The sequence below is a fragment of the Podarcis bocagei genome (genome assembly GCF_964188305.1).
Source record: "Podarcis bocagei genome assembly, chromosome: Z".
NCBI lineage: Eukaryota > Metazoa > Chordata > Lepidosauria > Squamata > Lacertidae > Podarcis > Podarcis bocagei.
The window spans coordinates 10,178,363-10,204,764 of record NC_138140.1 but is presented as its reverse complement, the minus strand read 5'-3'; the positions used below and the strand labels follow the sequence as shown (position 1 = coordinate 10,204,764).

The window sequence follows — 26,402 nt, the reverse complement described above, 5'->3', positions numbered from 1 at the left end:
CTAGTTTTTTGGGGGGGAAATAAAGGAAAAAAAATTTTATTTCCCCCCCAGGTGCGCTGCGCTAATCCCGAAGCTTGGGGCGTGCGGAGCTCAGTATGCCCCAAGCTTCTGGGTGCCGGCAAGCAGTCCGCTAGCCCTGGGAGAGCCGCACGGCAGCTCTGCGCTGGGAGAGCCAGGACCGCAGGCAGCTCTGCGCAGCCACCGGGAGCGGGGCGGAGCTTCGCCCCCGGCTCCCAGTGGCCGTGCAGAGCTGCGCTGGTCCCAGGACCGCAGGCAGCTCTGCGCGGCCACCGGGAGCGGGGCGGAGCTTCGTCCCAGGCTCCCGGTGGCCGAGCAGAGCTGCGCTGGTCCCAGGACAGCAGGCAGCTCTGCGCGGCCACCGGGAGCGGGGCGAGCTTAGCGCCCCGCTCCGGATGGCAGCGCAGAGCTGCGCTGGTCCCAGGACCGCAGGCAGCTCTGCGCAGCCACCGGGAGCGGGGCGGAGCTTAGCGCCCCGCTCCGGATGGCAGCGCAGAGCTGCGCTGGTCCCAGGACCGCAGGCAGCTCTGCGCAGCCACCGGGAGCGGGGCGGAGCTTCGCCCCAGGCTCCCGGTGGCCGTGCAGAGCTGCGCTGGTCCCAGGACAGCAGGCAGCTCTGCGCGGCCACCGGGAGCGGGGCGGAGCTTAGCGCCCCGCTCCGGATGGCAGCGCAGAGCTGCGCTGGTCCCAGGACTGCAGGCAGCTCTGCGCAGCCACCGGGAGCGGGGCGGAGCTTAGCGCGGCTCTCCCAGGGCTAGCGGATCGCTGCGCTACACCAGAAGCTTGGGGCGTGCGGAGCTCAGCGCGCCCCAAGCTTCTGGGTGCGCGCAAGCAGTCCGCTAGCCCTGGGAAAGCCCCGCGGCAGCTCTGCGCTGGGAGAGCCAGGACCGCAGGCAGCTCTGCGCGGCCACCGGGAGCGGGGCGGGGCTTAGCGCCCCGCTCCGGATGGCAGCGCAGAGCTGCGCTGGTCCCAGGACCGCAGGCAGCTCTGCGCGGCCACCGGGAGCGGGCGGAGCTTAGCGCCCTGCTCCGGATGGCCGCGCAGAGCTGCGCTGGTCCCAGGACCGCAGGCAGCTCTGCGCAGCCACCGGGAGCGGGGCGGAGCTTCGCCCCAGGCTCCCGGTGGCCGTGCAGAGCTGCGCTGGTCCCAGGACCGCAGGCAGCTCTGCGCGGCCACCGGGAGCGGGGCGGAGCTTAGCGCCCCGCTCCGGATGGCAGCGCAGAGCTGCGCTGGTCCCAGGACTGCAGGCAGCTCTGCGCGGCCACCGGGCGCGGGACGGAGCTTCGCCCCCGGCTCCCGGTGGCCGCGCAAAGCTGCGCTGATCCCGGGACTGCAGGCAGCTCTGCGCAACCCTCGGAGCCGGTCTCCCAAGGGTTGCGCAGAGCTTCCTGAAGCCTGGAGAGCGAGAGGGGTCGGTGCGCACCGACCCCCCTCGCTCTCCAGGCTTCAGCGAAAGCCTGCATTCGCCCCATAAGACTCAGGCAAATTCAGCACCTGTTAAAGGAACAGAGCCAAAAGAGGAAAAGACCAAGACACAATGTACACCCATTTTTTGCACAAAAATGTAGCTTTTCTCAATATGGAATCATTCATGCTCATCTTCAACATTCTGCATTCAATCTAGTTTGATACCAGATGGTGCCATCCACAAAGGCTCCTTGATATAAATTTGGAAAACCTCCCCCTTCATTAGATTATCCATGATTATCAGGTGAATGAAGAAGAAAGTGGTGGTCACAATCTTCATATACACCCACCCACCATGCTTTGGATATGCCATCACTCCAATTGCTGGGACCACCTTACATCTGTTTTCAAATGGACACGCTGTGGGGTAATGCAGAATCAAGCCACAATGACTTATTTTTGGAAAGAAACTAGATTCTTAAGAAGCACTTTTCAGGGGCAAATCTGTAGCCCTCCAGATGTCACTGGACTCCAACTCCCATCATCCCTGACTATTGTTGACACTGGAGGGAGCTGGAGTTCAACAGCATTGGGAGGACCACAGGTTTCTCCATCCCTAACTTGCCCAAAATTCTCAAACTTCACAAACTTACAATTCCCAGGATTCATTGTGGGGACACTACGCTAGTTAAAGTGATATGGAGCTACAACCAACATATTTTTTCAGAGGGTTGTAGGCTGCTATTTCTTTTTAGGTCTCCCATACACACACGTCCTCACTTACTTGAGTAGACGTAGGGGGAGAGTAAGGCTCATACCAGGGCTTTCCTATGAGGAGACAATCAAATTTTTTGGTGGAATGGGGGAGGGGGATGCAAATTTAGGTATTGGCAAGGTCTGTTCATCTCTGCCATTTGAGAAGGGCTTGTTCTAGAAGATTAGCCTAAAGGGAATGTGTGTAATATTGACTGTGAACTAGGGAGCACATCGGCAGACACAGAGGAGGATGGCTCTCAGCAAATACAGTGGTAGATTTGAACCAAGATTACAGGAGCTGAGAAAAAAATAGCAAGAGTAAAAATCTTTCCCTCTATCTAGGGTGTCTTGGGGGGGGGGGGTTCTGAGAACTGGCTTGACTGGAGTGGGCAGATTTCCATCAACAGCAGCATTACTGCAGGGTTATGGGGGGCACTGAGTGGCAATGGTGGGTGGACCAAAAGTGTCGACAGGTACAGCCAAAACCCAAAATAGACAGATCACCCTGCCCCTTTTACCCCTCCCCTCCTCCTCTCCCTCTCCCTCTTCCACTTTGAATGAATTTCCCCAAATTTGAGCTGGGCCAAAACCCAATTTGAGCTTGGCCCAGCTCAAATTTGAGTTTGTACCACACTCCCTTCTGTCTCCTTCTGCCACCCCCCTCTCCATCTCTTTCTGAATTCCCCTTCTCGCCTCTCTCAGACACTCCCTTCTCAGTGTTTTTCCTATGCCAGTTTTCTCCCCTCTCTCTGCCTGCCCCCTTCTCTCTCTCTCTCTCTCTCTCTCTCTCTCTCTCTCTCTCTCTCATTGATACCCCATTTTCTCTCTGACTCCCCTTCTCTTCCTACTCCTTTCCTGAGACCCTCTTTCCACCACTTCCTTCTCATTCAGACACCACTTCTGTTTCTCAGTCTCTTTCTCTCTCTCTCTCTCTCTCTGTGTGTGTGTGTGTGCTTTCTCATCCTCTTTTTATATACCATTTTATCTCTTTCTGACACCAACACTCCTCCTCCTCTCTCTTGCCACCACTTCCTTCTCACTCTTTTCTTTTCCCCTTCTTTCCCTCCCTCTATCTTTTACCTCCTTCCCGCTGTGTGCTGCGCTGGGGAAGCGGCAGATTCCTCCTGCCAGATGTCTGCAGCAATCACTGGCAGAGGGGTTTTGAAATTACCTGAGGGCTGTATTAAATCAGTTCAAGGGCTGCAAATTGCCCGTTTCTGCTATAGAGACTCTGTCATACTCTCCTAAAGAACTGCCTAGTGAGTGAGGGATGGGCACTAAGACCAACATCACTATCACTGATTATTTCAATAGTTCTCTGAATGCATCCTCACTCCATATCACCTGCTGGTGTCTGAAGTCTGCACAATGCCATGAACAGAACACCTAAGTCCGGCTTCCTTCTTATTTTATTTTGTTTATTTATTTTGTGTGTATATATATTTTTACTACATTCCTGCCCAATGCTGGTCTCTTAAGTACTTTCTAAATCGCTGCTCGCTGATCTTTCTCTTTCTTCTCTTTCTCTCTGTTTATGTCTGTGCCTTTTCTTTTTTGTTATCGTTGTTTTTCCTTCTCTGTGTGTTCTGTAGAGGATGTAGCAAATTTAACAGCCTGTGATGTGATGAATCGTGTAAACCTTGGATATTTGCAAGGTAAATCTCTTTTCCCTGAGAGTCAGGCTTGACTCGTGGTTAAACTGCATGACTGAGAACATGCCATACAGAGGCTCAAGTTAAATGCATCTCATGGGGGGGCGGGTGGCACAGAGGTGGCCATTTTGCATCATCACAACAATTGGGAGGTTCGGGGAAATTTCCCAAAACACCCACCAAAAATTCAGTGGCCTTTTAGGAGGATGTGGTAAATGGCCAATGCGTTGTTCCTCTTCAAAAATCCACCCCCCATTCCACATTACCACATTCCAAATGATGTCAGTTGTATGGGGGGGTGACCTTTTAAATCCTAATAATTCATCAGGAGCTTCCAAACTGTCACTATTTCGGATAGTGACTATCACGTACCAGAAAACTCAGCTTGCGGCAAAGTTGATTTGTAGCATCAAGCCCACTCCCACCCGCTTCCAAGATCAAACTTATTGGAGAAATGGGCTGGAAAATGTGGAATGACCTTTGTTTGATGCAATGCCATCTAACCTCCCCATGAACAAATCAGAATTGGATTATTGGGAAGAGCCATTGCTCAGGGGTAGAAGACATTCCTTGCATGCAGAAGGTCCCAGGTTCAATCTGGCAGAATCTCCAGGTTGGGCTAAGAGAGAGACTCCTGCCTTAAAGTACTGCTTGGCAGGTTAAGCAGTACTGAATTGGATGGACCAATGGTCTGACTTGGTGTAAGGCAGCTTCCTATGTTCCTATGATCAATAAATAGGTCATATGGAGGTGGTCATAGATGCCAAAATAGACTGAGGATGCAAGAGTTCTTTCTCATAGTGTTCCAAGTCTCAACTAAGGATTGGAGAGAATCTTGATTCATATTGCCTTTAAAGGTGGCTGTACCTAATTTCTGAATCAATATGTGAACTAAATTACAGCCATCTTTTGGAACTCAACACATCTCTTAATTTTGTTGCACAGTTCTCCAGCCATTTAATGTGTAAAAAAATGCGTATACTGGGATAAAGTGTGCATGGATATGCATATATAAGTGAAGTTCACACAGAAACACATTAAAGTAAGGAAATTTGCTTTGCAAAACTTTGGGAAACTTGTGCACAAAAACTGGGAATGTTGATGGATTTCCATGAGGACTTTACAAAGAAATCACTGATTGATGCGGAACTGTAGAAAACTGAACTTATGAATGAAAATGCCACAAGGGTGATCCTACCCACTCAGAGATCACACAGTGAACATAATGGCGTTAGGACATGGCCCTAAACTTTGGCCCTCCAGATGTTACTGAACTGTAGTTCTCATCATCCCTGGCCATTGGCTATGCTCGCAGGGGTTGATGGAAGTTGTAGTTCCCAACACTTGCCCAATGCTGTGGTCCTTTCTATTGGACCTTCTGCTGGGTTCTAGGCGAAGAATGATGGATCAAACTGCAGAGAGAGAAATCTGAGCTGGGCATTAGGATGGACTTCCTCACTGTATAGGCTGGTTCACATATGCATGTTATTGTTTCTCAGAATCCCATTGGCTCTCATCTCATCATCCTGTGCTTGTTGAGCTGGCTTTTGTCATAATGTTCCTCATCTTCAGGGTCACACTCTGGCAGTACCAAAATGAAGAAACCAAGGTCCTGTCAAACCCACCATTTCAAGTACAATGTGAATAGTTATAGATGCAGCTAGGATAAGATTCCCAGCTTGGTTGCACTTGGACTCCAGCTCCCATCACTCCCAGCCGGGATGATGGGAACTGGAGTCCAACAACTTCTGGAGGGTTGGAGCACCCACATCCCTGGCCTCAAAGGAGTCTTCGTGGATATTAATAGGACTATGCATGTATGTTTTATACAGTCCCACAAGTTGCACATAATTTGGCATCCTTGAGAAACTCTGCTCCAAATCAGGTTTCTAGTCCTCAAATTCTTGAGGCTTGAAAGTGCCTGGGTGGGTTTCAGGAGTCAGAGCAGAGGAAGCTAAGCAAATACTATGTGCCAACAGTGAGTTCAGTTTTCAGAGTGTCAATCCCTTACCTCACCAAAATAAAAAAAAATAAAAAATATTTGTTTGTTTATAAACTGTACTTTTTTAAAATTAAAGGTGGAATACAACATATGAGAATAATATAAGCACAAAAACATTCTTAAAACATCAATGAATATTGATTGGTTAAAAGTGAAAATAAAACAATGTATGCACTTTTGTGTGTTCATTAAAAAATATAAGTCATTGCAATTTTGCTTACAAAGCTCTATAATGTAAGGCAGTAATCTCCAACACTTTTCATATATGCGACTGGGGCTAAGAGAGAGTATTAGACAACCGCATGGGTACATCTGTAGCCCTTCTCCAATTAAAGACTTCCACAGCATACGAGACACAACAAACTTGTGCTTTCGCAAGGTCACCAGGGGAACAAATTAAATATCCAGATGAATGGCTAAAATCAAGGCTTTTCTCTTTTTCTTCTCTTTGCTTGACGAGTAATTTCCCTGAATTTAGAGATCCTTCTATCCATATCTATAAATGGACAACACTCAGATTCCCAGGGAATGTCTGGACCTGGGGTAGCCAGTGCAAGCTAGCAGCTCCATCAGACCCACAGAGATTTACTATCTAGCCTTGACCATAGCCTCCAATTCCAAAGATCCTGCCGCCACCGCCCACCTTATGCACCTCCCTTTGCCACTTGGCTGTAATAGAACTGGTCCTGCCAGTGCAGTGAATGGAGAAGCCTTTCTTGGAGGGATGCCTTCTGAAAGTGTCACAGTTGTGTGTGTCAAAAGGTGTTCCAGGCATTCATACAATGAATTTCTGCAGAGAACAGATGGGGATATGGGACACACAGAGATGCTCAGAGTCATTTGGGGGCTGCCATCCATTAGGCCTGGTGCAACCGAAGGCAAGGAGGCCAACAGCAGGTGGCACCAACTCATTCTAGTTTGTCCCCATTCTCTTCCCTGCCAGGCTGTCCATGGGCAATGTTGAGACTAGGGAGGTGGAAGCTGACAGACAGGGCTGCCCCCTGGGGTGGATGTAACCAAGAAGTCCAGCAGCTGGAGGACTGGCTGAAGTTGGTGGGGAAACGTCTCCATCACCCAAATGAATCAGCACACATTTTTTTTAAAAAAATAACATTTCGCAGACAGGCTCAGCCTGAAAGGAATTCATATGACCCAGATTCATCCATCTGACAAGCAACCAACTTTTAACCATTTCTGAGCATGCTCCCATGGCCTGCCCCTCCGACGTGTGGCCCTCCTTTCCATCACCCTGTTTTTCATGCATGCTTCTGTCGTTGTGGAACAACCAGGTCCTTTGTGGAACGCCAGGTTTCTCAGATGGCTTGCACAAAGCCAAGCATACCCACTTCCAAGGGGAGAAGATGCTTCTGAATAAAGCCATGTTTCATCAGTCTGAGTGGGGTTGTGCTAGGTGTTTTAAACCAGAGCAGAGGTGGAGAACGTGTTTTGTTTTGAAGACCAGAGGCTGCATTCTTTTGGGAGCAGCCTTCTGAGGACCATATGCCCATGGTGGGTGGGATCAGGGGCAAAAGCGGGTGGAGGAAATGATATAAAGTTCACTTTCTACACACTCACCCATCCATCTCAATCCTCCCGCCAGGCAAATCTAGCCAGGCAAAGGACACTCAAGTGAGCGGCATGCAAGACAAGGCCTGTGGCCAGGGGAGAAGGGAAGTTGCTAGAGATCTGCCATTACACCTCTAGCCTAGTTTAGAAGGTGGGGGGGGCATTTTTCAGCCCAAGAGCTGCATTGTTTCCTGGGAAACTTTCCAGAGGCTGCATGTCAGTGGTGAGAACAGACAGGCACAAAAGTGAGTGAAGCAGTGAATGCAAATTTTGCCTTCCGTACAGGCGGATAATTTCTACACTCACTGTCCTCCCTCCAAGCAAGCAAGAGGTATTATCAAAGGACACATCCCAGCCAGGAAAAAACACCCCAGGGGCCAGTGAGGGGCTGCATGAGGAGAGGGGTATGTGGTCTGGGAAGAATTATGAGGGTCAGGTCAAGTGATTTGGAGCACTACATTTGTGCCCTGGTCCTGAGGTTCACCACACCTGAGCTAAAGTCAGCCCCAGAACTGTTCCTGGGATGATAATAATGGCCATTATTGCATGCTGGAAACCTGCATGCCTCAAAATACTATGGCAGGTGAGTAGGTCAGAATCCCCCCCCCCTTGTAGTTGTGATTCAAACACTCCAAAGGGCTCAAAGGTTTGCCATTCTTTACTAAAGGATTTGCTGTTTTACCAGTCCTCCTTGTATTTCTTGCAGATGAAATGAATGACCATCAGAACACGTTGTCCTATGTTCTCATCAACCCTCCTCCAGACACACGCCTGGAACTCAACGACATTGTGTAAGTACCTTTGACGTTGACCGAAACCATTGATGGTGTAAGTTGAATAGATAGAACACCTTTCATATCTGGCTCCAGGAGTTCTATGTGGGTAAAACGGCTGGGTAGGGCCACCGGAAGAAGCAGGGCCTTCTCAGTGGTGGCACCCCAGTTCTGAAACTCCAACCCTTTTGAGGTTATTCTGGCAACATGGTAAGGCTTATTTGTTCTTCCAGGCCTTTAGTTGGATAATTTATTGCTATACATCTTACTGCTTCATTTACAATATTTTGGGTGGTATTCAGCTAGAAAAATAACTCCATTTCCCCAACAGGACTCTCCTCCCCTCCTTTCCTCCCATACACCCTATCCCCAAATTTAGGGGGTGCAAAGGGGAGAGGAGAGTTGTTTTGCTCATGCAAAACGCTACATAGCACTGTGTTAAATACAACCCAATGTAGTTGTGGTTTTGCTTTTGCTTTCATGGTGTGTTGTTATTGTTACCCGCCGTGGGTTCTCAAGAGAGGAAGGGGGGGGGCACAAGAAATATAATAACATAACAGCAATGTGTAATCATTTCTGCCTAGGTATTTAATACGACCCGATCCCTTAGCTCATGTCGAAAATGAGACCCACAGTCGAAAGAGCAGCTGCAGTAACAAGCTGGACCCGTGTAGCCCTGAAACGAGAGATGAGACGCAGCTGTGAGAACCTCCCTCCTTTTGCACGGACACTATTGCCTCCCCCTCTTGTCCATGCATGGAACTATAACAGAACTTAATGGATGAACTTTGCTGAAGGGGATGGACAGTTTTCTGCAGGGATTGAAGATGAGCTCCTCATCGAAAAGACAAAGACAACCGCTTGGTTGGGGATCCTGACCAGCTTACCGAGTGACCCACAGGGCACTGAGAAAAAGTCACATTCCCTCCCCCCTCCCCAACCTGGCTTTGTGTCTCCCCCAGAAAAGTTTCCAATGGAAGGTCCTGAGAGTTTCAGAATTAAAGGAAACATGGTCCAATTGAAGACATGGATGATTCGTACAAGTCTCAGTTTTAATCATTTCTTTTTAAAATGCTTTTTTGGGAGAGGGAAAGTGGGATGGGTTTTTTAAAATGTACCAAATCTATCTTCATTGTCAAAGACTGGAGGGTTTCCACAGGTGATTGTTGCACCAGGTGTTTCAGCCACCCATCCAGTCCAGAAGGAAGGTCACATTATGTACAAAGCAAAAGAGCTTCAAAACCGAAAACAATGAAGCATTCCAGTGGTGGTTACTTATGATTTGCTAGGTATCTTTATCCTCTAGACACGTGTTGCCATGTCCTATAAGAGGAAATCTGGTAAACACAAGGAATCACATTAGAGTGGTCATAACTGTCATGAGAATTGGCTGTAACCATTTGCTGGAGACTCAAGATGTCCATTTGGATAGAATTGTTTACAGAAGGGACAACTTCGTTGTTGGATGAGCGCTGTCAAGCTGCAAGGGGCCTTGACTAAGTATCTGATTGAATTATCTTCCTTGAGTTAGGAACGCACCTCTCCATTACAAAACATGTGTCTATTCCCATCCTATAAACCAGGGATGGGGAGACTGGGGGCCTTCAGATGCTTTTTGGCTTCCATCAGCTCCAGGCAGCATGGATAGCAGCCCATGATGTTGGGAGTTGGAGTCTGACAGTGTCTAGAGGTCCACATTTTCTTTATCTGCTTGCAAGTGATGAACTGGTGACCATTCATGATATAATTTAGAGGCATTTATCTGAGAGGAAATGGAAGTTTGCTAGTAAACTTGCTAGACTCAAAAGTGGTACTTGGCATGGTGTGTGTGTGTGTGTGTGTGTGTAAGGGTCTAAGAATGAATATCTGCTGTTCATCTTTTCCACTGCCTCTACCTCTTCATGGCCTGAGTGGTGGTGGTTGTTTTAAAGAAAATAATTACACACAAGTCACCAGTGAGGGGTCAGGAAACAGTGACTTTGCTCTGGTTTGGCTTCAGGCAAAACACTACTAAACTTTAGGTTACGTCAATACAATCCTGGTAACAACACACACAATGTAACAGGCTGTTTTTGACTATGTAACTTCTATTTCAAACACAATTCAACATATAATATCTCACAAGGTGTAATCCCATAGACCAACACATCATGCAAACAGAGCATATCAAGAGAAATCAAAGTCCAATGGATGGTCAGGAGATAAAGTCCATTCAGTTCCTAAACTGGCATATTGGCAATAACCACAATATGGTGACAAGGATTCCAGGATAATACCTTGTTTCGCCCAACCGGGCTTCATCAGCCATGCATACTCTAAATTAAACAAACATGATATAACATAATCCTTATACAAACCAAGTAACACAACATACAAATTAAACAAGTTTATACAGTGGTGCCTTGCAAGACGAAAAGAATCCATTCTGTGATTCTCTTCGTCTAGTGGTTTTTTTCGTCTTGTGAAGCAAGCCCATTGACGGATTAGCGGATTAGAGCTATTAGCGCTATTAGCGGCTTTTAGCGGCTTATCTGCTGATCGGATCAGCTGATAAGCGGCTTAGCGGCTTAGAAAAAGGGGGGGAGGAAAAAAACCCAGCAGGAACTCGCAAGACATTGTCGTCTTGCGAAGCAAGCCCATAGGAAATTCGTTTTGTGAAGCACTTCCAAAACTCTTTCGTCTAGCGAGTTTTCCGTCTTGCGAGGCATTCGTCTTGCGGGGCACCACTGTATACTATATTCTTGTATGACGGAAACATGGAACAAAATAAATTCAGTTAATCCAATCACTGGCCAAAGTTCCTTTTTATACAAAGAGGCAGTATAGATTCTAACACAGGTGGCTACAATTTCTGTAAATGTTAATGAGAGAGACCATATTTTCATGTTTAACGAAATTAATGATGTACCTTTAAGAATTAACACTTCCCGCCGGAGCGGTACCTATTTATCTACTTGCACTTTGACGTCACCCCGTCATGGGGATTCAAACCGCCGACCTTCTGATCAGCAAGTCCTAGGCTCTGTGGTTTAGACCATATCGCCACTTGCATCCCTAAAGCCCTCCTTATTAGAAAACTCATACTGTATTGTGGTTATTGCCAATATGCCAATTTAGGAGCCGAATGGACTTTATCTGAATACTGGCCATGGTGGCTGAGGCTGATGTCATGCAACAACATCTGGGGCACTACAGATTTTTCATCCCCTATTTTCCAGTGTACGTGCCTCAACATCATCAGAGCCTGCAAAAAGCCAAAGGAGAGATGTAATGTTGCAACAGTGGAATATTCCATTTGGTTCTAACTTGGTAGCATTTTCTTTTCCTCATGAGTGAAACTAGAGAGACAGTACTCTGTCACACCATGACTAAAATCTGATAGGACCCATGCAGGGCCAGAGAAAGTTCCTTTGGGGGACCAGATCCAGCAGCTACTGGGGTTGTGGGGGGAGAAATTTAGTTCAGTACACATTTAAAGGGGAGCCTACCTAATTAGTACTCCTGAAACAATATATGAATCAAACTGGAGCAATCCTTCAACATTTGCACACCTCTGGATTTTGCAATGCACTTCCTACAGCCAAGCAAGGCATACAGAATGCCTTGCTGATAGGATAAAATGTGCATTAAAAATACCTATGTTACTAAAAAACAGGAAAATGCATTATGTTAAAGGGAATTAAGTGCAATCTATTTGGAAAAATTCACAGCATAAAGTTGATGAATTTTCATGAGGATTTAAAATAATAATAATGCACAAATTGAGGCAAAAATGTAGAGAACTGAAGACTGAAAAATGGGAAACTGAGAGAAACAAAAATTAGTAGATTTGCCCATCCCTCCCTGATTTTGTTTGTTTTCTCATTCTAAAGGACCAACATGACTTAACAGAAGAGAAATTCATTGCCCCTCTTCCTTGCCCAAATTTGATGAAGCAGCATCTAAAATTAGAGTGATGGCATTATGGTGGTTTCATTTTTTCCTATCGATCTTTATATGAAACATTACTTGCTTAACACATCTCACCTTTAAAAAAATTCATAGATTACTTCTAAAGTGTAAATTTACATCTACTGAGACATTCAAAGAAAAACAATGTATTTAGCAATGGCTGATGGACTACTGAATACAAATGTTTAATTTTTCTATTACTTTCAATCAGAAGACACATGTAAAATAAATATTTTATTTTTGTAACTGTCCTGCCAGCGGACATTCATAAAAAGGAAGAATATTTATCTACAAAATGTTCTGTCAAGGAAATGTATTCTTGGCTTACTTGGGTATCATTTTAATGATATGAGCAAATTTGTTCTGTTTATGAAATTATATACAGGGGACTCTCCACTTATGCTGGGGTTATGTTCCAGGGATTGTGCCTAAAGCCAAAATTGCACATAGTCGAAATACATTGGGTTCAATGGCAGGTAGGATTGCCAACGTTTCCCCCTATACACCTGCCCCATTTCCACCCCCCGTCTTAATTTACCGTATCTTATTTTTTTTAATTGCCAAGTGTTTAAAGCTGAATGTTCACAAATTAAATGTGCCTAAGTTGCAAGTTGTCTGTACTGTTTCCAAATATATGGGAGGGTGATAATTTATGTAAGGAGCGTTTATCAATTTATACCCTATATCACAAACAGAAAACTTTGATCTTGAAGAACTTTTTCAGACTGTAGAGATGGTTGGGTTTTTATTTATTATTTTATTTGGACAAAAAAAATGATGGCAATAAAATAAAAAAAATGTTCAAATTTTTGAGGGATGTTTTGAACTCTAAATTGCAGTGTCATAAATTTGAGCTTAAAATACCGAGTGTTGGGGGAATGAGAAACTGAGCACAGTGAAATTGACGCATTCATCCATTCCTTTTTGAAAAATGGAACCAACTTCCATTGAGTGAAAAGATTGCAGCCTCATCACCTTCGACAAAGTTTTACTTTGGTAGCAAGTGAGTGGGTGGGGGAACCCACTGGGCTACTTCTTAGACTTGGCATCAAGTTCAGTCTTTAAGCAGCCTTCTTGCTCCCCAACATTTCCTGAAGGGCTTTCATAGGCAACCACATAGTCTTCCCTCATATCAGCTGAGTCAGCCTCTGTATGCTCACCTGGCAAGCTTGTGCTTTCCTCTTCAGCCAGAAGGGGGAAATTGATCTGGCACATTTTCTGAACCAAAGGGCAGCTTGATATGACGGTTGCGGCCTCTTCATATCCACCCCCTTGAAAGCTTGAATAAATCCTGTTGCTGCAGCTCTTATCAGACATAGGAAGCTCCAGCAGCCACAGATTCTCATCTGTCGTGAAGAGGAGGCCGATAGGAGTGTCATAGCAGGAATTCAGATCCGTTGCTTTGGAAAATGAGCCAACACCATCCTCTTTACCTTCTGCAAAACATGGATTGGCAGTGCCAATGGCAAAAGACTCTAAAGGTGCTTCTGCATCCAGGATTTCTTCACTCAAGGTTCTGAGGCTCACACCCCTTGGAGGGTACATGTCCACTCTGTGGTCAACCACCATCTTAGCTTCTAATGTCCCCACAACCCCCAGGCTCCTATCCTGACCTTTTAGAATCAATTGCATGGTGTTCTTAGTCGGCGGGAAGACAGTGGCAAGTGCTGTTGTGTGGGCCAGAGGAGAAGGAGTCTCTAAATCACCTTCCCTCTGCCCATGATGAGGAATTGCACAGGAAGGGTGAAGGGCTGATAAAGAGATTGGTTGCCAGACGTCTTCCAACTTCGACCTCTCAGCATTTTGGTGCAGACCAAGGGCTGCTTCATGTTCTGCAGGATGAAACATAAAATTAGGGATTGTATGTTTCTTTCATTTGTTTATGATGTCCCAAGTGATAAAGAGATGCACACAATCTCCTGCTGCTGCCTCCCAATCACATTTAATTAGGGAATTAAACCCTAAACGCCTCTTCTATTTGGAGAGCAAGAGCCAAATGGCCATTGGTCTTGAGAACAAGGCCAATGGTGGGGTGGGAATGGGGCTCATAATATCAGTTCTCCTTCTGTACTTTGGAAGTAAAGGCTGGTGATGGAGATGAATGTAAGAACACCATAAGAACCGGCTGGCTCAGGCCAATGGCCCATCTGGGTCCAGCATCTTGTTCCCTCAGTGACCAACCAGATGCCTGTAGGAAGCCCAGAAGCAGAACCTGGGCACAAAAGCACACTCCCCCTTCGTGGTTTCCAGCAACTGGTATTCAGATGCCTTGTTGCCTCCAGCTGCTGAGGCAGAGCCATAGCCATTGAGGCTAGTAGCCACTGAAAGCATTATTCTCCATGAATTTGTCTATCCAGCCATAATCAAATAATTAATCAAATAAATATTCAGATGCATCTCAATATGGAGAATGTGTTGTGGCCCCTGAAAACACCTCCCTTATCTCTTCCTTCTCTAGTCATAGGTCTGGTAAAAGGGGGGGGGGATACATGTTGTAGTGACATTGCATAATGATGCCACATCATGCATCTTATTTTAACCAGACATTATCAAAGGAGGATGATCCAGGGCTGCTGTTGTGGTCAGTGGACATGTGCTCCCTGATTTTCTCCATGCTGCTGCTAAACTGCCCCACTTAAAAAATGATAATGCATGTTCAATGTTACCTTTCAGGTGGACTTTGTCAGTGGAAGACCATTGGGTGGCTTTATCTAGCCTTCTGGAGGTCCTAGGGGTGGTGCTCTGTTGAGTGTGTCCCCTCTGAGCTATCCAATACTGGTTGGGTTCCTCTCTATCGCTTCTATGTTTCCACATTCTTTTGGTGGTGGGTACATTCCTTGACAAAGAAATGTCTGAGCCTTGTTGCTGGATCCCAGCTTTTCTATGTTCAAGAACTCTTGTTCTGGCCTGTGTTGTAGTATCCAAGCATTGGGAGTTGCTCCCTCCTTCCTCAGGATATTGTGTGATGGACAGCATTTCAGTATATGCATCCTTTGGAGACCTGGGGCTGTAATCCTCTGACTGGCTGGGCACATTGGAAAGGCAAGAAGTGGAAGTCATGCCACAGTATGGAGGGGTGTGCAGATCACCTGGTCGCTTCCTCTGCTGTTTTCTTCTGCCCTTGCTTGGCAAGGAGGAATAGCCTTTGGAATAAATATCAGTCTTCCAAGATGACTGTCCATTTCTGGTTGGGTGCTTAGAATGGCTTCCCTCTGTGAAGCGTTCTCCATACAGTTTCTCTCCAGAGGCTTTTCTGTATCTACGAGAGGTGCCACTACCACCCTGGTAGTGATGACTAGGTCTTCCAGACATTGACATGTTCTTCTTCTTTGTTGCCAGCCAACTATGGGTAGTAGAGTTCAATCCACTCTGAGCCAACTCTTTTCTCTCGGAAGGGGTCTTGTAAAACATGGAAGAGTCTCTCTCCCTCTTGAGGGCACTTCCATCCGGAAAATCTATATGGACCAAAGCTTCGGAGTCCTGAACACCACCAAGCTGAGTCTCTGGGTGTGATATCTGTCCATCCAACTTGTGATTGACTCCTTCCCTCAACTCTGAAAACATGAAAAGCCAGAGAGAGAAAACACAAATCCTACATCACAAATACAGGTGACACATGGAATGCACACATGCATCAATAAAAATTAACTTGGGAAATTTGTTTGGAGTGCTACATTAACCAGAGGTCCTCAGCCGCATTTCTATCTAACTCTGTCTGTCTGTCTGTCTGTCTGTCTCTCTGTCTCTCTGTCTATTTCTCTCTCCATGACAGTGAAGAAGAGGGAGAGAAGGAAGTAGCAGAGAGAAAGAGAAGGGGGAAAGCTGGAAAAAGGGAAGTTCCACAGATTTTTGGCTCTTGCTCTGCCCATCAATGGCTTTGACCACACCCACCAGCAGCATGCAGACCCTTGACTGATTGCCCCCAATTTAAAGTAACCTTGACAGACACAAAGTCACCAAACCCTGAACTACATGAACCTGATTTATTTATTCAGCTTGTTTCATCCAGGAAAATCTGCTGGTAAAGATACAAGTCATTTCCACACCATACATTTAAAACACATGGCTCCCCCCGCCCCCCCAAAAAAGAATCCTAGGAACTGTAGGTTGTTGGGAAATATAGCCCTGTGGGGGATAAACAACAGTTCCCTGGATTCTTTAGGAGAAACCATGTGCTTTAAAATGTATAGTGTGGAGGAATCCATAGTATAATCAAATGCTTACAAGTCTTGGATGATTTCTCTGTTCCGTGTTGGTCACTCACCATGTTTCTTCCACTCCATCTGATGTAAAGTTGCATGCTGGATGCACGGGCAGCAGGATCCTGCACCCCTCTTTGCAAATGATTGCTCCTGACTGCCATGGGCTCTGGGAGATCTAGAGGCGTCATTCACCCTGTTAATACATCCCCTGTGTGCCAGGCAGCAAGATAGGTTGTCTCCTTTCTCATGGAGAGTCACAACAGTTTTACCCACAGGATCCGTCGATAAAAAGGCAACCACCGGCCTCTTGAGGAAAGATTTGGCCTGTCCCAAATCTTGTGCTCTACAGGTTCCACAGAAGCAGCCACAGAATGGCCCTCTAGCAATGTTGACCCTTTCCGAATGGCTTGCAGCATTCTCCATGATGGGAAAACTGGAAGGTTTCAGTGGGTCCACGTTTGAGGTCCTCTGTTTGCTTTTGGTCATTTTGGTCGATTTCTTTTGGGACGGTGGTTTGTCTTCAGTCTGCTTTGCAAAGGGGATGCAGTTACAATAGCTGGGAATGCAGCAACAGATGACCAGGCCTGGAATTAAACCAACGAGGAGTCCTCCTGCACCCATGGAGATAAAGCATGGTAGAGATGAATGGTCAGCTTCATGATCTGCAATTTATTTTGTCTGCTTTATTCTATTTGCATCCCAGGCTTACTCCAAGCAGCTTACAGTGGCATGCATTGGGAAGGGAGTTGCCCTAGACAAGGTCAGGCTATCTTTCCATCAAGCTCTGTATTGTCTGGACCAGGGGTTGGGAAGCCCTCGCCTGTGGCTTCATACAGCCTGCAAGCAGATTTCATCCAGCTCTCAGGGTGCCCTCCCACCCATCAGGAAAGAAACAAAGCACAAGGACTTGGCCACTGTGCAAAGTATGAAATCCCAGCTCTTGGGAGTGGTCTGTAGCTCAGTAGCAGAGCATCTGCTTTGCATGCAGATGGTTCCAGGTTCAGTTCCTGGCTTCTCCAGGTAGGGCTGGGAGATACTCCCTGTCTGAAACCCTGGAGAGCCACTGCCAGTCACTGTTGACAATACTGCCCTAGATGGAGCAACAGCCTGAGTTGGCATTAAGGCAGTTTCTTATGTTCCTATCTGATGCAAGAGCATCAAAGCAGAAGGAAAAGAAGGAAAAATGTCCCTGTGGGGTGGGGTGACGGACTTGTCCTCCTTCCAATTACACAAAAGGTGCCTATTTGTTTTGAAGCTGGGTGCAGGCAATATTTGGAATGCAACTACATTTTGAAATCTGAAGCTGTAAATAACTGTAAGGCAGGGTGTGCATTAGCTTTGTTTACGTTCTTCTGCATTATGTCCTTTGTACAGTTCAACTACGGTACATTTAAAGAAAAAACTATCCAACACTGTTTAGCAAATATTGTAAAAATAGTTTAGTCACGATGATTACAGGAATAGTGATTCTGCTACTGTTTTTGGTGGGACTGCAGCATTTAGGTGACTAGCTGACTAAGTTAATCAATTCAAAGCGTTTTGATTTATCAAAATGTCCAGCTTTCAAACATGTGCTTAAATAGCATTTACCTAGAAAGCCGTAAAAAAAGCTGAGGTTCAGTATAGCTGATGGCAGAAGGTGTATGGTTGGGGATGGAGAGGGAGGCAGAGAGACACAATCTCCAGGCCTGATGCTCATCACTTGGTGTCCTGCAAAGTTGGGGGGTCTATCACAAACAATATCATCGAGATACTGGATTTTGGCCATCAGTGGCTCCATAGATCTTGCCAGTTGGCAATTGCACTCCCATGGGTTTTTGTGAAGAAATAAGAAGTTTACAGAACCTGGAAGGATGGGCAAGACACTCAACCTGTTTTGGAACAGTAGAAGATGTTTGAGTGTTTGCAAAGGCTGAAAAACCTCGTGGTTGATGAACATGATTTTGTTGCTTGATAAGTCCAGTTTGGTCAACAAAGGCAATCCATAGAAAGTGTCCATTGGAAGATACTGGATCAAATTAGAAGACACAACCAGTTCATCCAGCTTGGCCAGGTTTTCAAATGTTCTTGGAGGAAGGTATGCAATTCTGTTGGCCCCAAGGAAGAGTTTGCTGAGTATTGGCATCTCTGAGAACCATGACCTTCTCAATATGTCCAAACTATTGTTGGTCAGAATCAATTCATCCAGGAGCAGAAGACCTGAGAAAGCCATTGGCTGAACCATGCAACTAAGGAGGTGGTTGTTGCTGAGATTCAATACCCTCAGGCGGTTGGCATGAATTGTGGAAAAGGTGAGGTTGGTCAGGGATGAAACCAGGAATCCAGTGATTGACAGGAACTGGAGGTTGGAGAATTTTGTGAAGGACAGTGGAGGAATCTCACTAAGGTTCCCATGACGTAGGTGTATCTTCTCTGTGTAACTTGACAAACCTACTAAGACTGAATACAAGGGGAAGGGGTGGGGGAGGGTGGGGAGACACTTAGACAGAAAACTACAAGGCAAAGCAACATTTGGACTTACGACTGCTTACTGGAAATACACAGGATATGGTAACTCACATTCTGCACTGAGGGAAGCAGGACTCTGCAGTTTGTATACACCATGCAGAAAAAGCCTATGTGCAATGGTGCTTCTCTTTTGTTTTGTTTTATTACATTTGTTTTATTACATTTGTTTTATTTACATTTATTACATCTTTCTCTCAGGATTATCTACATAAGAGGCAGGCAACTGTGGCTCTCCAAATCTGGCCAAACTACATATCCCATCACCCTTAGCCATTGGCCATGCTGGCTTGGGCTGATGGGAGTTAGAGTGCCCCAGGTTCCTGGGCTCTGAGATATCTATGTCTATATCATTATTTCCTCCGTCACCCATTTTATCCTCACAACGACACTGTGAGGTGTGGCTGGCACATAGTCACCAGGGATCAGAATGGCTGAATGGCAACTTGAATCTAGGCTTCCCTATTCCTAATCCAATGCTCCAGCCATTGTGCCACACTGGATCTCATGGTAATAGTTTTTGAAGTCCAACCACCACCAATAAAATGTATTGTAGCAAAATACTCTTAAAATGTGCATCTTGAGAGAAAATGTTTATTTTAAATGTAGTTTAATACAGAAGTCAGAGCAGACTTATGAGTAAACAAAAGTGGAATTGACACAGCCCCCAAATAGACTGATCTGCCCATGCCTAGGCACCATTGTTGCCATATTTCAAAAAGTAGAAATCAGGACACCCTAAAAGTGGTTGAATTTTTTTCCTTTTTTTTTTTTTACAAAAACACCAACAAATGCATTTTTTTTCCAGTTGACTTGCCTAAGATCCGGGACAAAGAACCACATTTCGGAATTCCCCCCCAGACGTCAATTCTGCTTTTGAAATCCCAGTAATGTCCAGGAAAATCCAGATACGTGGCAGCCCCAGGCACCAGATAATGAGAGTTGGTGCATTGCAGAACTGCTTAGCCCACAGGTGGGGAGCCTCAGGCCTGGAGGGCAAATGTAGCCCTCCAGGCCTCTCTACTTGTCCTTTGGAACTCTCCCCAGGCCACACTCTCTCCTCTTCCCAAGCCACACCCCACACTAGCCTTGCTTCACACTTTCCTTGAATGGCTGGAACATCCTCGAACTCTGATAATGCTTCTTCCTTGCCTGGACAGAGGCTTTGGAGAGGCACATGAGTGTGTGTAGAAACTTGCCTACTGTACAAAGGTAAAAGTTAAATGCATTGCTCTGCCCACTTTTGCATCTGGCTGTGCTCACAACTGGCATGTAGTCCTCAGAAGGCTGCCCAGAAGGAAACATGTCCCACGTGCTAAAAAAAAACCCCGTCCCTGACTTATCCACTGAGACAGTTTCAGGAAGTGATGGGGAGGAGGAAGCGGAAGCGTGGGTTTGAGTGGGGCAGACTCACCTTCTGAGAGTGCTGAGACTTGCTCACATTTTGCTGCATATACAGAGCAGGACTGACACCGGGGAGGACAGAGCAGGGCAGCTTCCTTGGAAAGCAGCAGCAGCTGCAATGCACCAAACACCACCATACCTGTTCAGTACAAAGCAGAGGAAACTCAAATCTCTCTTGGAGTCCCTTCAGAGAGTCCCTTTGGTTCCCAGGAGTGATGATGCTGCAATAAGGAGGAACTGCAAAGTAGACTCTTTTTGTCCATGGAGGCTGCTCCTCTGGAGTGAATGGGGAGCTCCCCACACCAGCCTTAGCCCTCAACCAGCCTTCTAACTTTCAGCCCAGCCCAGGGGGTAGAACAACCTGCTAGCTTCCTCCTACTTAGTCTCAGTGTTGCCCTTGTAGAATGCAGTGGGGAGGAGAATGGGAGCAAAACCAGAATTAGTTGGCTCCATGTTAATGGAAGACAATCTTACTTGGCTACGAGCGATCACCAAAGAAAGAATAAAGAACTGTTGGTTTGCCTGCCTCCTGCCCCTGCCCCACCAGTCCCAGTGGACACTAGCCACCACTGCTTTCTGTGACCTTGGACTTCTGACCTCAACAAGCAGTAGTCTCCCAGCAGGAGTTGAAAAATAATGTCCCAGGTCTCAATATCAGTATGGAAAAGCACAACTCATCCCTCAGACTGGTGCCATCTTAAACTCAGTCTACATACACAAGGAGCCAAATCAGAGCAGGCTGGATTATATGACTTTTGCCTTCAGCTGTGGGGAATCTCATTTTTGCAAGACAGCATTATGCAGGAAAACTTCCCTACATATAAAACACAGCAGGGAAATGGGCTGGATCAAAACTTTGCTCCCTGGCATGCTGGATTTTTTTTTTACTTACAGGGATTTATTTATTTTTTTACATTCACAAATGACTTGCCCTCACCTGTAGCCTGAAGTGGTACAGTCCATTATGCCACCTCAAGAGGCCTATCATCTCATTCTTACAAATGCGTAGATCACATATGCACCCCTAATTTAATGTTTGTTGGGCTTGACTTCTCCTTCTTCAAAGAATGAGACCAGGATTCAGAGTGGGGGGAAGGACTGTCCTCAGGGCCAGCCCCAAAAGCATCTAATGTAATTGAAGGAGTTATGGAGCCCAGTTTCAAAGACATCACATTGGGGATTGCATCTCAGAAGCTCCAGTGCAATTGGAATCTATACCACTCTATTGAAGTAAATGTCTATTGGAAGACACTGCCCCCCGTTAAATGAAGAGGCCCCTCTCAGTGAAAGGGGAACTACCTACTGAGACAGGGCCTTGGCTCCTGTATAAAGCTCAGTCCAAAAGTAACTGGTGCTGAAGCAACATCTGAGCTCTGCTCTTATGAACAGTAGTATTTGGCCTAAGACCTGTGTGGAGTTATCCAAGGCACCCTGGCCTCTGCTGAGGTCAGTGTTTCCATCAGGACAATGTTGCCTTCAGTATCATCTGGCTCTTTGCACGCTGCTGGTCCCCCACTCTTGCTCCCTGGGTCACCCACTATGATAATTACATACGCTTCTGGTTCATGTGTGTACGAGAGAGGTAAAGAAGGGCTGGGGTGTCACAGAGAGAGGAAGAAAAAAATAGTAATGCATTCTTGCAGTGCTCAGACTCCTCCCACTTTTATGTTCTGGTTTCACCCACCATTGGTTGTGGCTCCTGATTGGCTTTTCCTACAAGGCCACAGCCCTTCCTAGGTATGGTTGCCCATCCCTGTCAGGGTGTAGTCAATTGTCTCTCAAGAATCATGTCACCCACTTATATACATGCATTTTTAGAGCTTTATCTTGGATTAAAACTCTATAATTTTGATATGCATCCTGGGGAGCTGCATTTATTGGACCAAGATGGACAGCTCTCTCCATACGTTCAAACAATATCTAGATATGTGTGTTTTAAAACGAATACTGCAATAACTTACAACTTTTCCTTGGAGGTACCCTGGGTTTGGCCATTGCAAACTTCAGCTTCGCTATATGATGAGGATCTCGCAAATGCCAGAATATTTATGCCTCTCTGAGATTGTAGTTCCGCAAGTAATCCAGATTTAAGGCTCATGATTGATGAACAATTGCCTGAACAAACCAAACAACTAAAACACTTAACATTGGAGGTAAAATATGTTGAATGCAATGGCTACATCCACACAATATCATTCTACTTTAAATAATCATAGCTTTCCACAAAGAATCCAGGAAACTGTAGCTTGTTCAGGGTGCTGAGAGTTGTTAGAGGGCCCCTATCCCCTCACAAAGCAACAATTCCCAGAGTACCCTGAGAGGAATAGGGGCATCTAGCAACTCCTGGCACTCTTAAACTACCAGTGGTATAGCATGGGTGGTGCCAGGGGGACTGTTGCCCCAAGAGCACCATTGGGAGGGGGCCGCAAACCAGGCACCCCCCCTCCACAGAGATCCCTGTTGCTTGGTGTCCATGGCCCTTCCCCACTTGCTGTAAGAGCACCTGCCTTTTGGCAGTGAGAGCAGGGAACACAGAGGGTGAAGAGCACCCTCTGTGCCACAACCCTGCCTGGCATGTGAGGGCCTGCCTGATGGTGAGACAGTGGCGTAGCGTGGGTTGTCAGCACCCGGGGCAAGGCAAGTAATTTACGCCCCCTAACCCATGGATTTGCGCCCCCTAACCCGTGGATTTGCACCCCCTAACCCTAACCCCCAGATGTTGCGCCCGGTGCGGCCGGCCCCCCCTGTACCCCCCACGCTACGCCACTGTGGTGATAGCTGGGTGAGCACGCTCCACCCCCATCAAGCACACATGGGTGTGTACCTGTCCCAGGCACTGGCAAACAGTGCTACATCCCTCCAAACTATACTTCTGAGGGTTCTTTACAGGAAGGCATGGCATTAAATTGGTATAGTAAGTGCTTTTAATATATGGTGCAGATGTGGCCAATATCTTACCAGCAGTGTAGTAGTCCTATGTCCCACCGAGTTCAATGAGGTTTACTCCTAGGCAGCGATGGACGAACTTGTCAGTTTGAGGTTTCTCATTTTCCTAGTCTGCAAACGAGTTCACCCCAATTTTTTCCACACCAGTTTGCATACACTAAAAACAAAAAGTCTGCACACAAATTTGCCATGTACACAATTTTGTACATATCCTTCCCCCACCTCATTGCCCCCCAGTGTTGCTACCCCAATCTACACATTGGGGTAGGATTTTTTTTGGGGGGGGTGTTCGTTGAAAAGGTTGAAGTGTGGATTTTGAAGAATTAGCTGTGTCTGCTCTCAGTGAAAGGTAATGGAAAGCAACACCAACTTCCATCAGCTGCAGGCAGCATGGCCAAAAGTCAGAGTTGAAGTCCAGCAACATCTGCAGCGCCAGTGCCCTTCTTCCATTAAGATGCAGCCAGGGATGACATGAGTTCAAATTCCCACTCATCAGTGCCACTCATAACATAACCTTGGACCAGTCGCTATCTCTTACTCTCACTGACATGAGATAATCCCTTGTAGTCTGCCCTGAACTGGTTGGATGATAGGCTGGGAGCAAATATTATATTACTTCCCTTAAACAGGACACGAAACTTCTTTTGATGCAGCATAGAATTGCAATAGTTTTTCGTTTTTCTTTTTCCTGTTGCTTCACACTGTTGACTCATGCTAAGCTTGTGGCCTACAAAGACCCCTAGGTCATTTTACAAGCCAGGAGTGAAAGCCACCATCCTATATTTTTGCATCTGATGATTGCTGCCAAAGTCTAAAAAACCTTACATTTGTTCCTATTGAAATTCATTTTGTTTGTTTTCGTCTAGTTCGCCAATCTGTTAAGGTCATATTGCATCCTTGAATAAGGTATCAAGCTACATTTTATTCCTCTACCACCTAAGCTGAATGCACATTGCTTTAACATTGAATTGATGCCTCTTTAAGGAAAAAAAAAACATTCAGGATAATGATGAAAAGAAGCAGATTTTCAGCCACATTTTAGACACAAAACTGAACTGTGAATCAGAATGCTGGTGGTGAATATTGTGCATTCTTTGTTTTTATTAAACACAAGATATTTGTCTCCTAACACACAATATATATCTATATTTATGTATATCTATATCTATGTGCATTTCTTCATCATGAAAGCATGCTAACAGATACAGATTAAACATCTCCATTGCAAAATACATCCTGAATTACAAGACATCATAAAATATCAAGTAAATAACCAACAGTGTTTACTGAGCCCATGTGAATATAAAATAGACTATGTGTCTATTGACTATGGCTGACAATTGAACAGAGGAGTAGACTGCATGCTTAACATGGTAGACCACAGCATATACTTAAAGCACTTTTATACAACTTTAACAATCATGGCTTCCCCACCTGCCAAGAAACAGTCCTTTCCTAAACAATTTGCCACTGTTTGAATTTCACCAGAAAATAGCAAGTCTTGAAGCACCCCAACACAAAAGAAAATTTGCAAAGAGGATTTCTGTGTATAAAGATTTCTGTCAATGCAGCTTATCAACTATACTACAAGTCAATAATTTAAGTGCCAACAATATCACATGCATAAATTAACATGTGAAGTCAACATGCATCAAAAGATCACACAGTGCAAACCAAATAAATATTTTGGTGGCTTTCTGGATGGTGTTTTTGCCATGGATATGTATTTCCAATAAAGGTAAAGGTAAGGGTACCCCTGACCATTAGGTCCAGTCGAGGACGACTCTGGGGTTGCGCGCTCATCTCACTTTACTGGCTGAGGGAGCCTGCGTTTGTCCGCAGGCAGCTTCCGGGTCATGCGGCCAGCATGACTAAGCCGCTTCTGGCGAAACCAGACCAGCACACGGAAACGCCGTTTACCTTCCCGCTGGAGGTATTTGCACTTTGACATGCTTTTGAACTGCTAGGTTGGCGGGAGCAGGGACCGAGCAATGGGAGCTCACCCTGTCGCGGGGATTCGAACCACCGACCTTCTGATCGGCAAGTCCTAGGCTCAGTGGTTTAACCCACAGCACCACCTGGGTCCCTTTATATTTCCAATAGTCAACTTAAAAAACAAAAACAAAAATACTCCAACAACCTCTGCTAAACCCTGTATTTCCTGGTTTGGGGATATAAACTTCAGGAATTAATCACATAACTGTTTCATGTAAAAAGGTAACGGTCCAGTCATGACCGACTCTGGGGTTGCAGCGCTCATCTCACTTTATTGGCCGAGGGAGCCTGCGTACAGCTTCCGGGTCATGTGGCCAGCATGACTAAGCCGCTTCTGGCGAACCAGAGCAGCGCACGGAAACGCCGTTTACCATCCCGCCGGAGTGGTACCTATTTATCTACTTGCACTTTGACGTGCTTTCAAACTGCTAGGTTGGCAGGAGAAGGGACCGAGCAACGGGAGCTCACCCCGTTGCGGGGATTCAAACCGCCGACCTTCTGATCAGCAAGTCCTAGGCTCTGTGGTTTAACCCACAGCGCCACCCGCATCCCAACTGTTTCATGTACCTGTTTGTTAAAACTTAAATAGGAGCCTTGAAGGAAAGACAATCAGGACCTGGACCCCAGTACTCAGGGAGAGGGAGTTAACCATTTGCACCACCACCTACCATGCTGCAGCCCTGGTGAAATGCTCTCCCACTCCAGAAGCGCTTGGAGAGCAACTGCCATTGATAGCAGCACTGGGCATAACATTAGCTAAGTTCAATATCCAAGAGGATCTTGTATTAGGTACATAGCTCAGATTTGCATGAGTGATTTGAATTAGTAGATACCCACCACTGTGCTGATCTCACAGACACAGACTCCGCTGTTCAGAGGAGTCTAGTCACAGTGCCTTGTCTGCAAGCCCTCCCCCTGCCAAATACCCACTGATGGCCATTGCAAGGGGCAGGCAGGATCACCAACTACATTCAACACACCAAGGGGGAAGTCTAGCATGCCCCATAAAACTTATTTTAGTAATGTTGAGGTTGGCCAAACCTCACTGTCCATTCTGGGGGTAGTTTTGGAAGGATGTGTGATGAAAAGTTGAGCCTGCCAAAAAGCCACATCACAAGAAACATCATGAAAGTTGCATTGAAGGTGCTCAGCATAGGACGTCTCACCATCAAGAACATGGCTTGCAGAATGCCTCCAAGATATTCTAGAATGGCATTGTGAGGA

General features: G+C 46.2%; 2 protein-coding genes across 10 annotated transcripts in view; one reads left to right on the top strand and one right to left on the bottom strand.

Annotated features, from left to right (window-relative positions):
- KCNT1 (potassium sodium-activated channel subfamily T member 1) overlaps nt 1-9,204 on the top strand; it is a 201,463-nt gene extending 192,259 nt beyond the window's left edge. For 4 of the 5 annotated variants that reach the window (XM_081180026.1, XM_081180030.1, XM_081180028.1 and 1 more), the window contains 3 exons: nt 3,775-3,837; nt 8,109-8,193; nt 8,760-9,204. In XM_081180026.1, the coding sequence (XP_081036152.1) occupies nt 3,775-3,837; nt 8,109-8,193; nt 8,760-8,880 (269 nt within the window). In that variant the 3' untranslated portion in view covers nt 8,881-9,204. The remainder of the gene's footprint in view (nt 1-3,774; nt 3,838-8,108; nt 8,194-8,759) is intronic. The other variant, XM_081180029.1, reaches the window with a different exon arrangement.
- A 3,659-nt stretch (nt 9,205-12,863) lies between these two features.
- Nucleotides 12,864-26,359, bottom strand: LOC308578997 (uncharacterized protein). 5 transcript variants are annotated; one of them, XM_081179692.1, is made up of 8 exons: nt 26,345-26,359; nt 23,196-23,294; nt 22,199-22,352; nt 20,248-20,376; nt 17,919-18,767; nt 16,391-16,939; nt 14,793-15,680; nt 12,864-13,958 (listed from the first exon to the last, which is right to left on the bottom strand). In XM_081179692.1, the coding sequence occupies exons 3-8, from the start codon at nt 22,230-22,232 to the stop codon at nt 13,156-13,158; spliced, it is 3,252 nt and encodes a 1,083-aa protein (XP_081035818.1). In that variant the 5' UTR covers nt 22,233-22,352; nt 23,196-23,294; nt 26,345-26,359; the 3' UTR covers nt 12,864-13,155. The 5 variants fall into 5 exon arrangements, with proteins under 5 accessions (XP_081035818.1, XP_081035817.1, XP_081035816.1 ...); XM_081179691.1 differs by having other exon boundaries at nt 26,220-26,354; XM_081179690.1 differs by lacking the exon at nt 26,345-26,359 and adding an exon at nt 26,016-26,336.
- Nucleotides 26,360-26,402: the final 43 nt, after the last annotated feature.

Excerpts from the sequence above, each read along its gene's own strand:
- LOC308578997 (XM_081179692.1), bottom strand. The coding sequence starts at position 22,232 with ATGGCCAAACCCAGGGTACCTCCAAGGAAAAGTT. Across the intron at positions 20,377-22,198 it reads GGTACCTCCAAGGAAAAGTT|GTATGGTGGTGTTTGGTGCA; the intron begins GTAAGTTATTGC and ends TGTACTGAACAG. Across the intron at positions 18,768-20,247 it reads AGTCTCAGCACTCTCAGAAG|TCTTAGTAGGTTTGTCAAGT; the intron begins GTGAGTCTGCCC and ends CCTTGTATTCAG.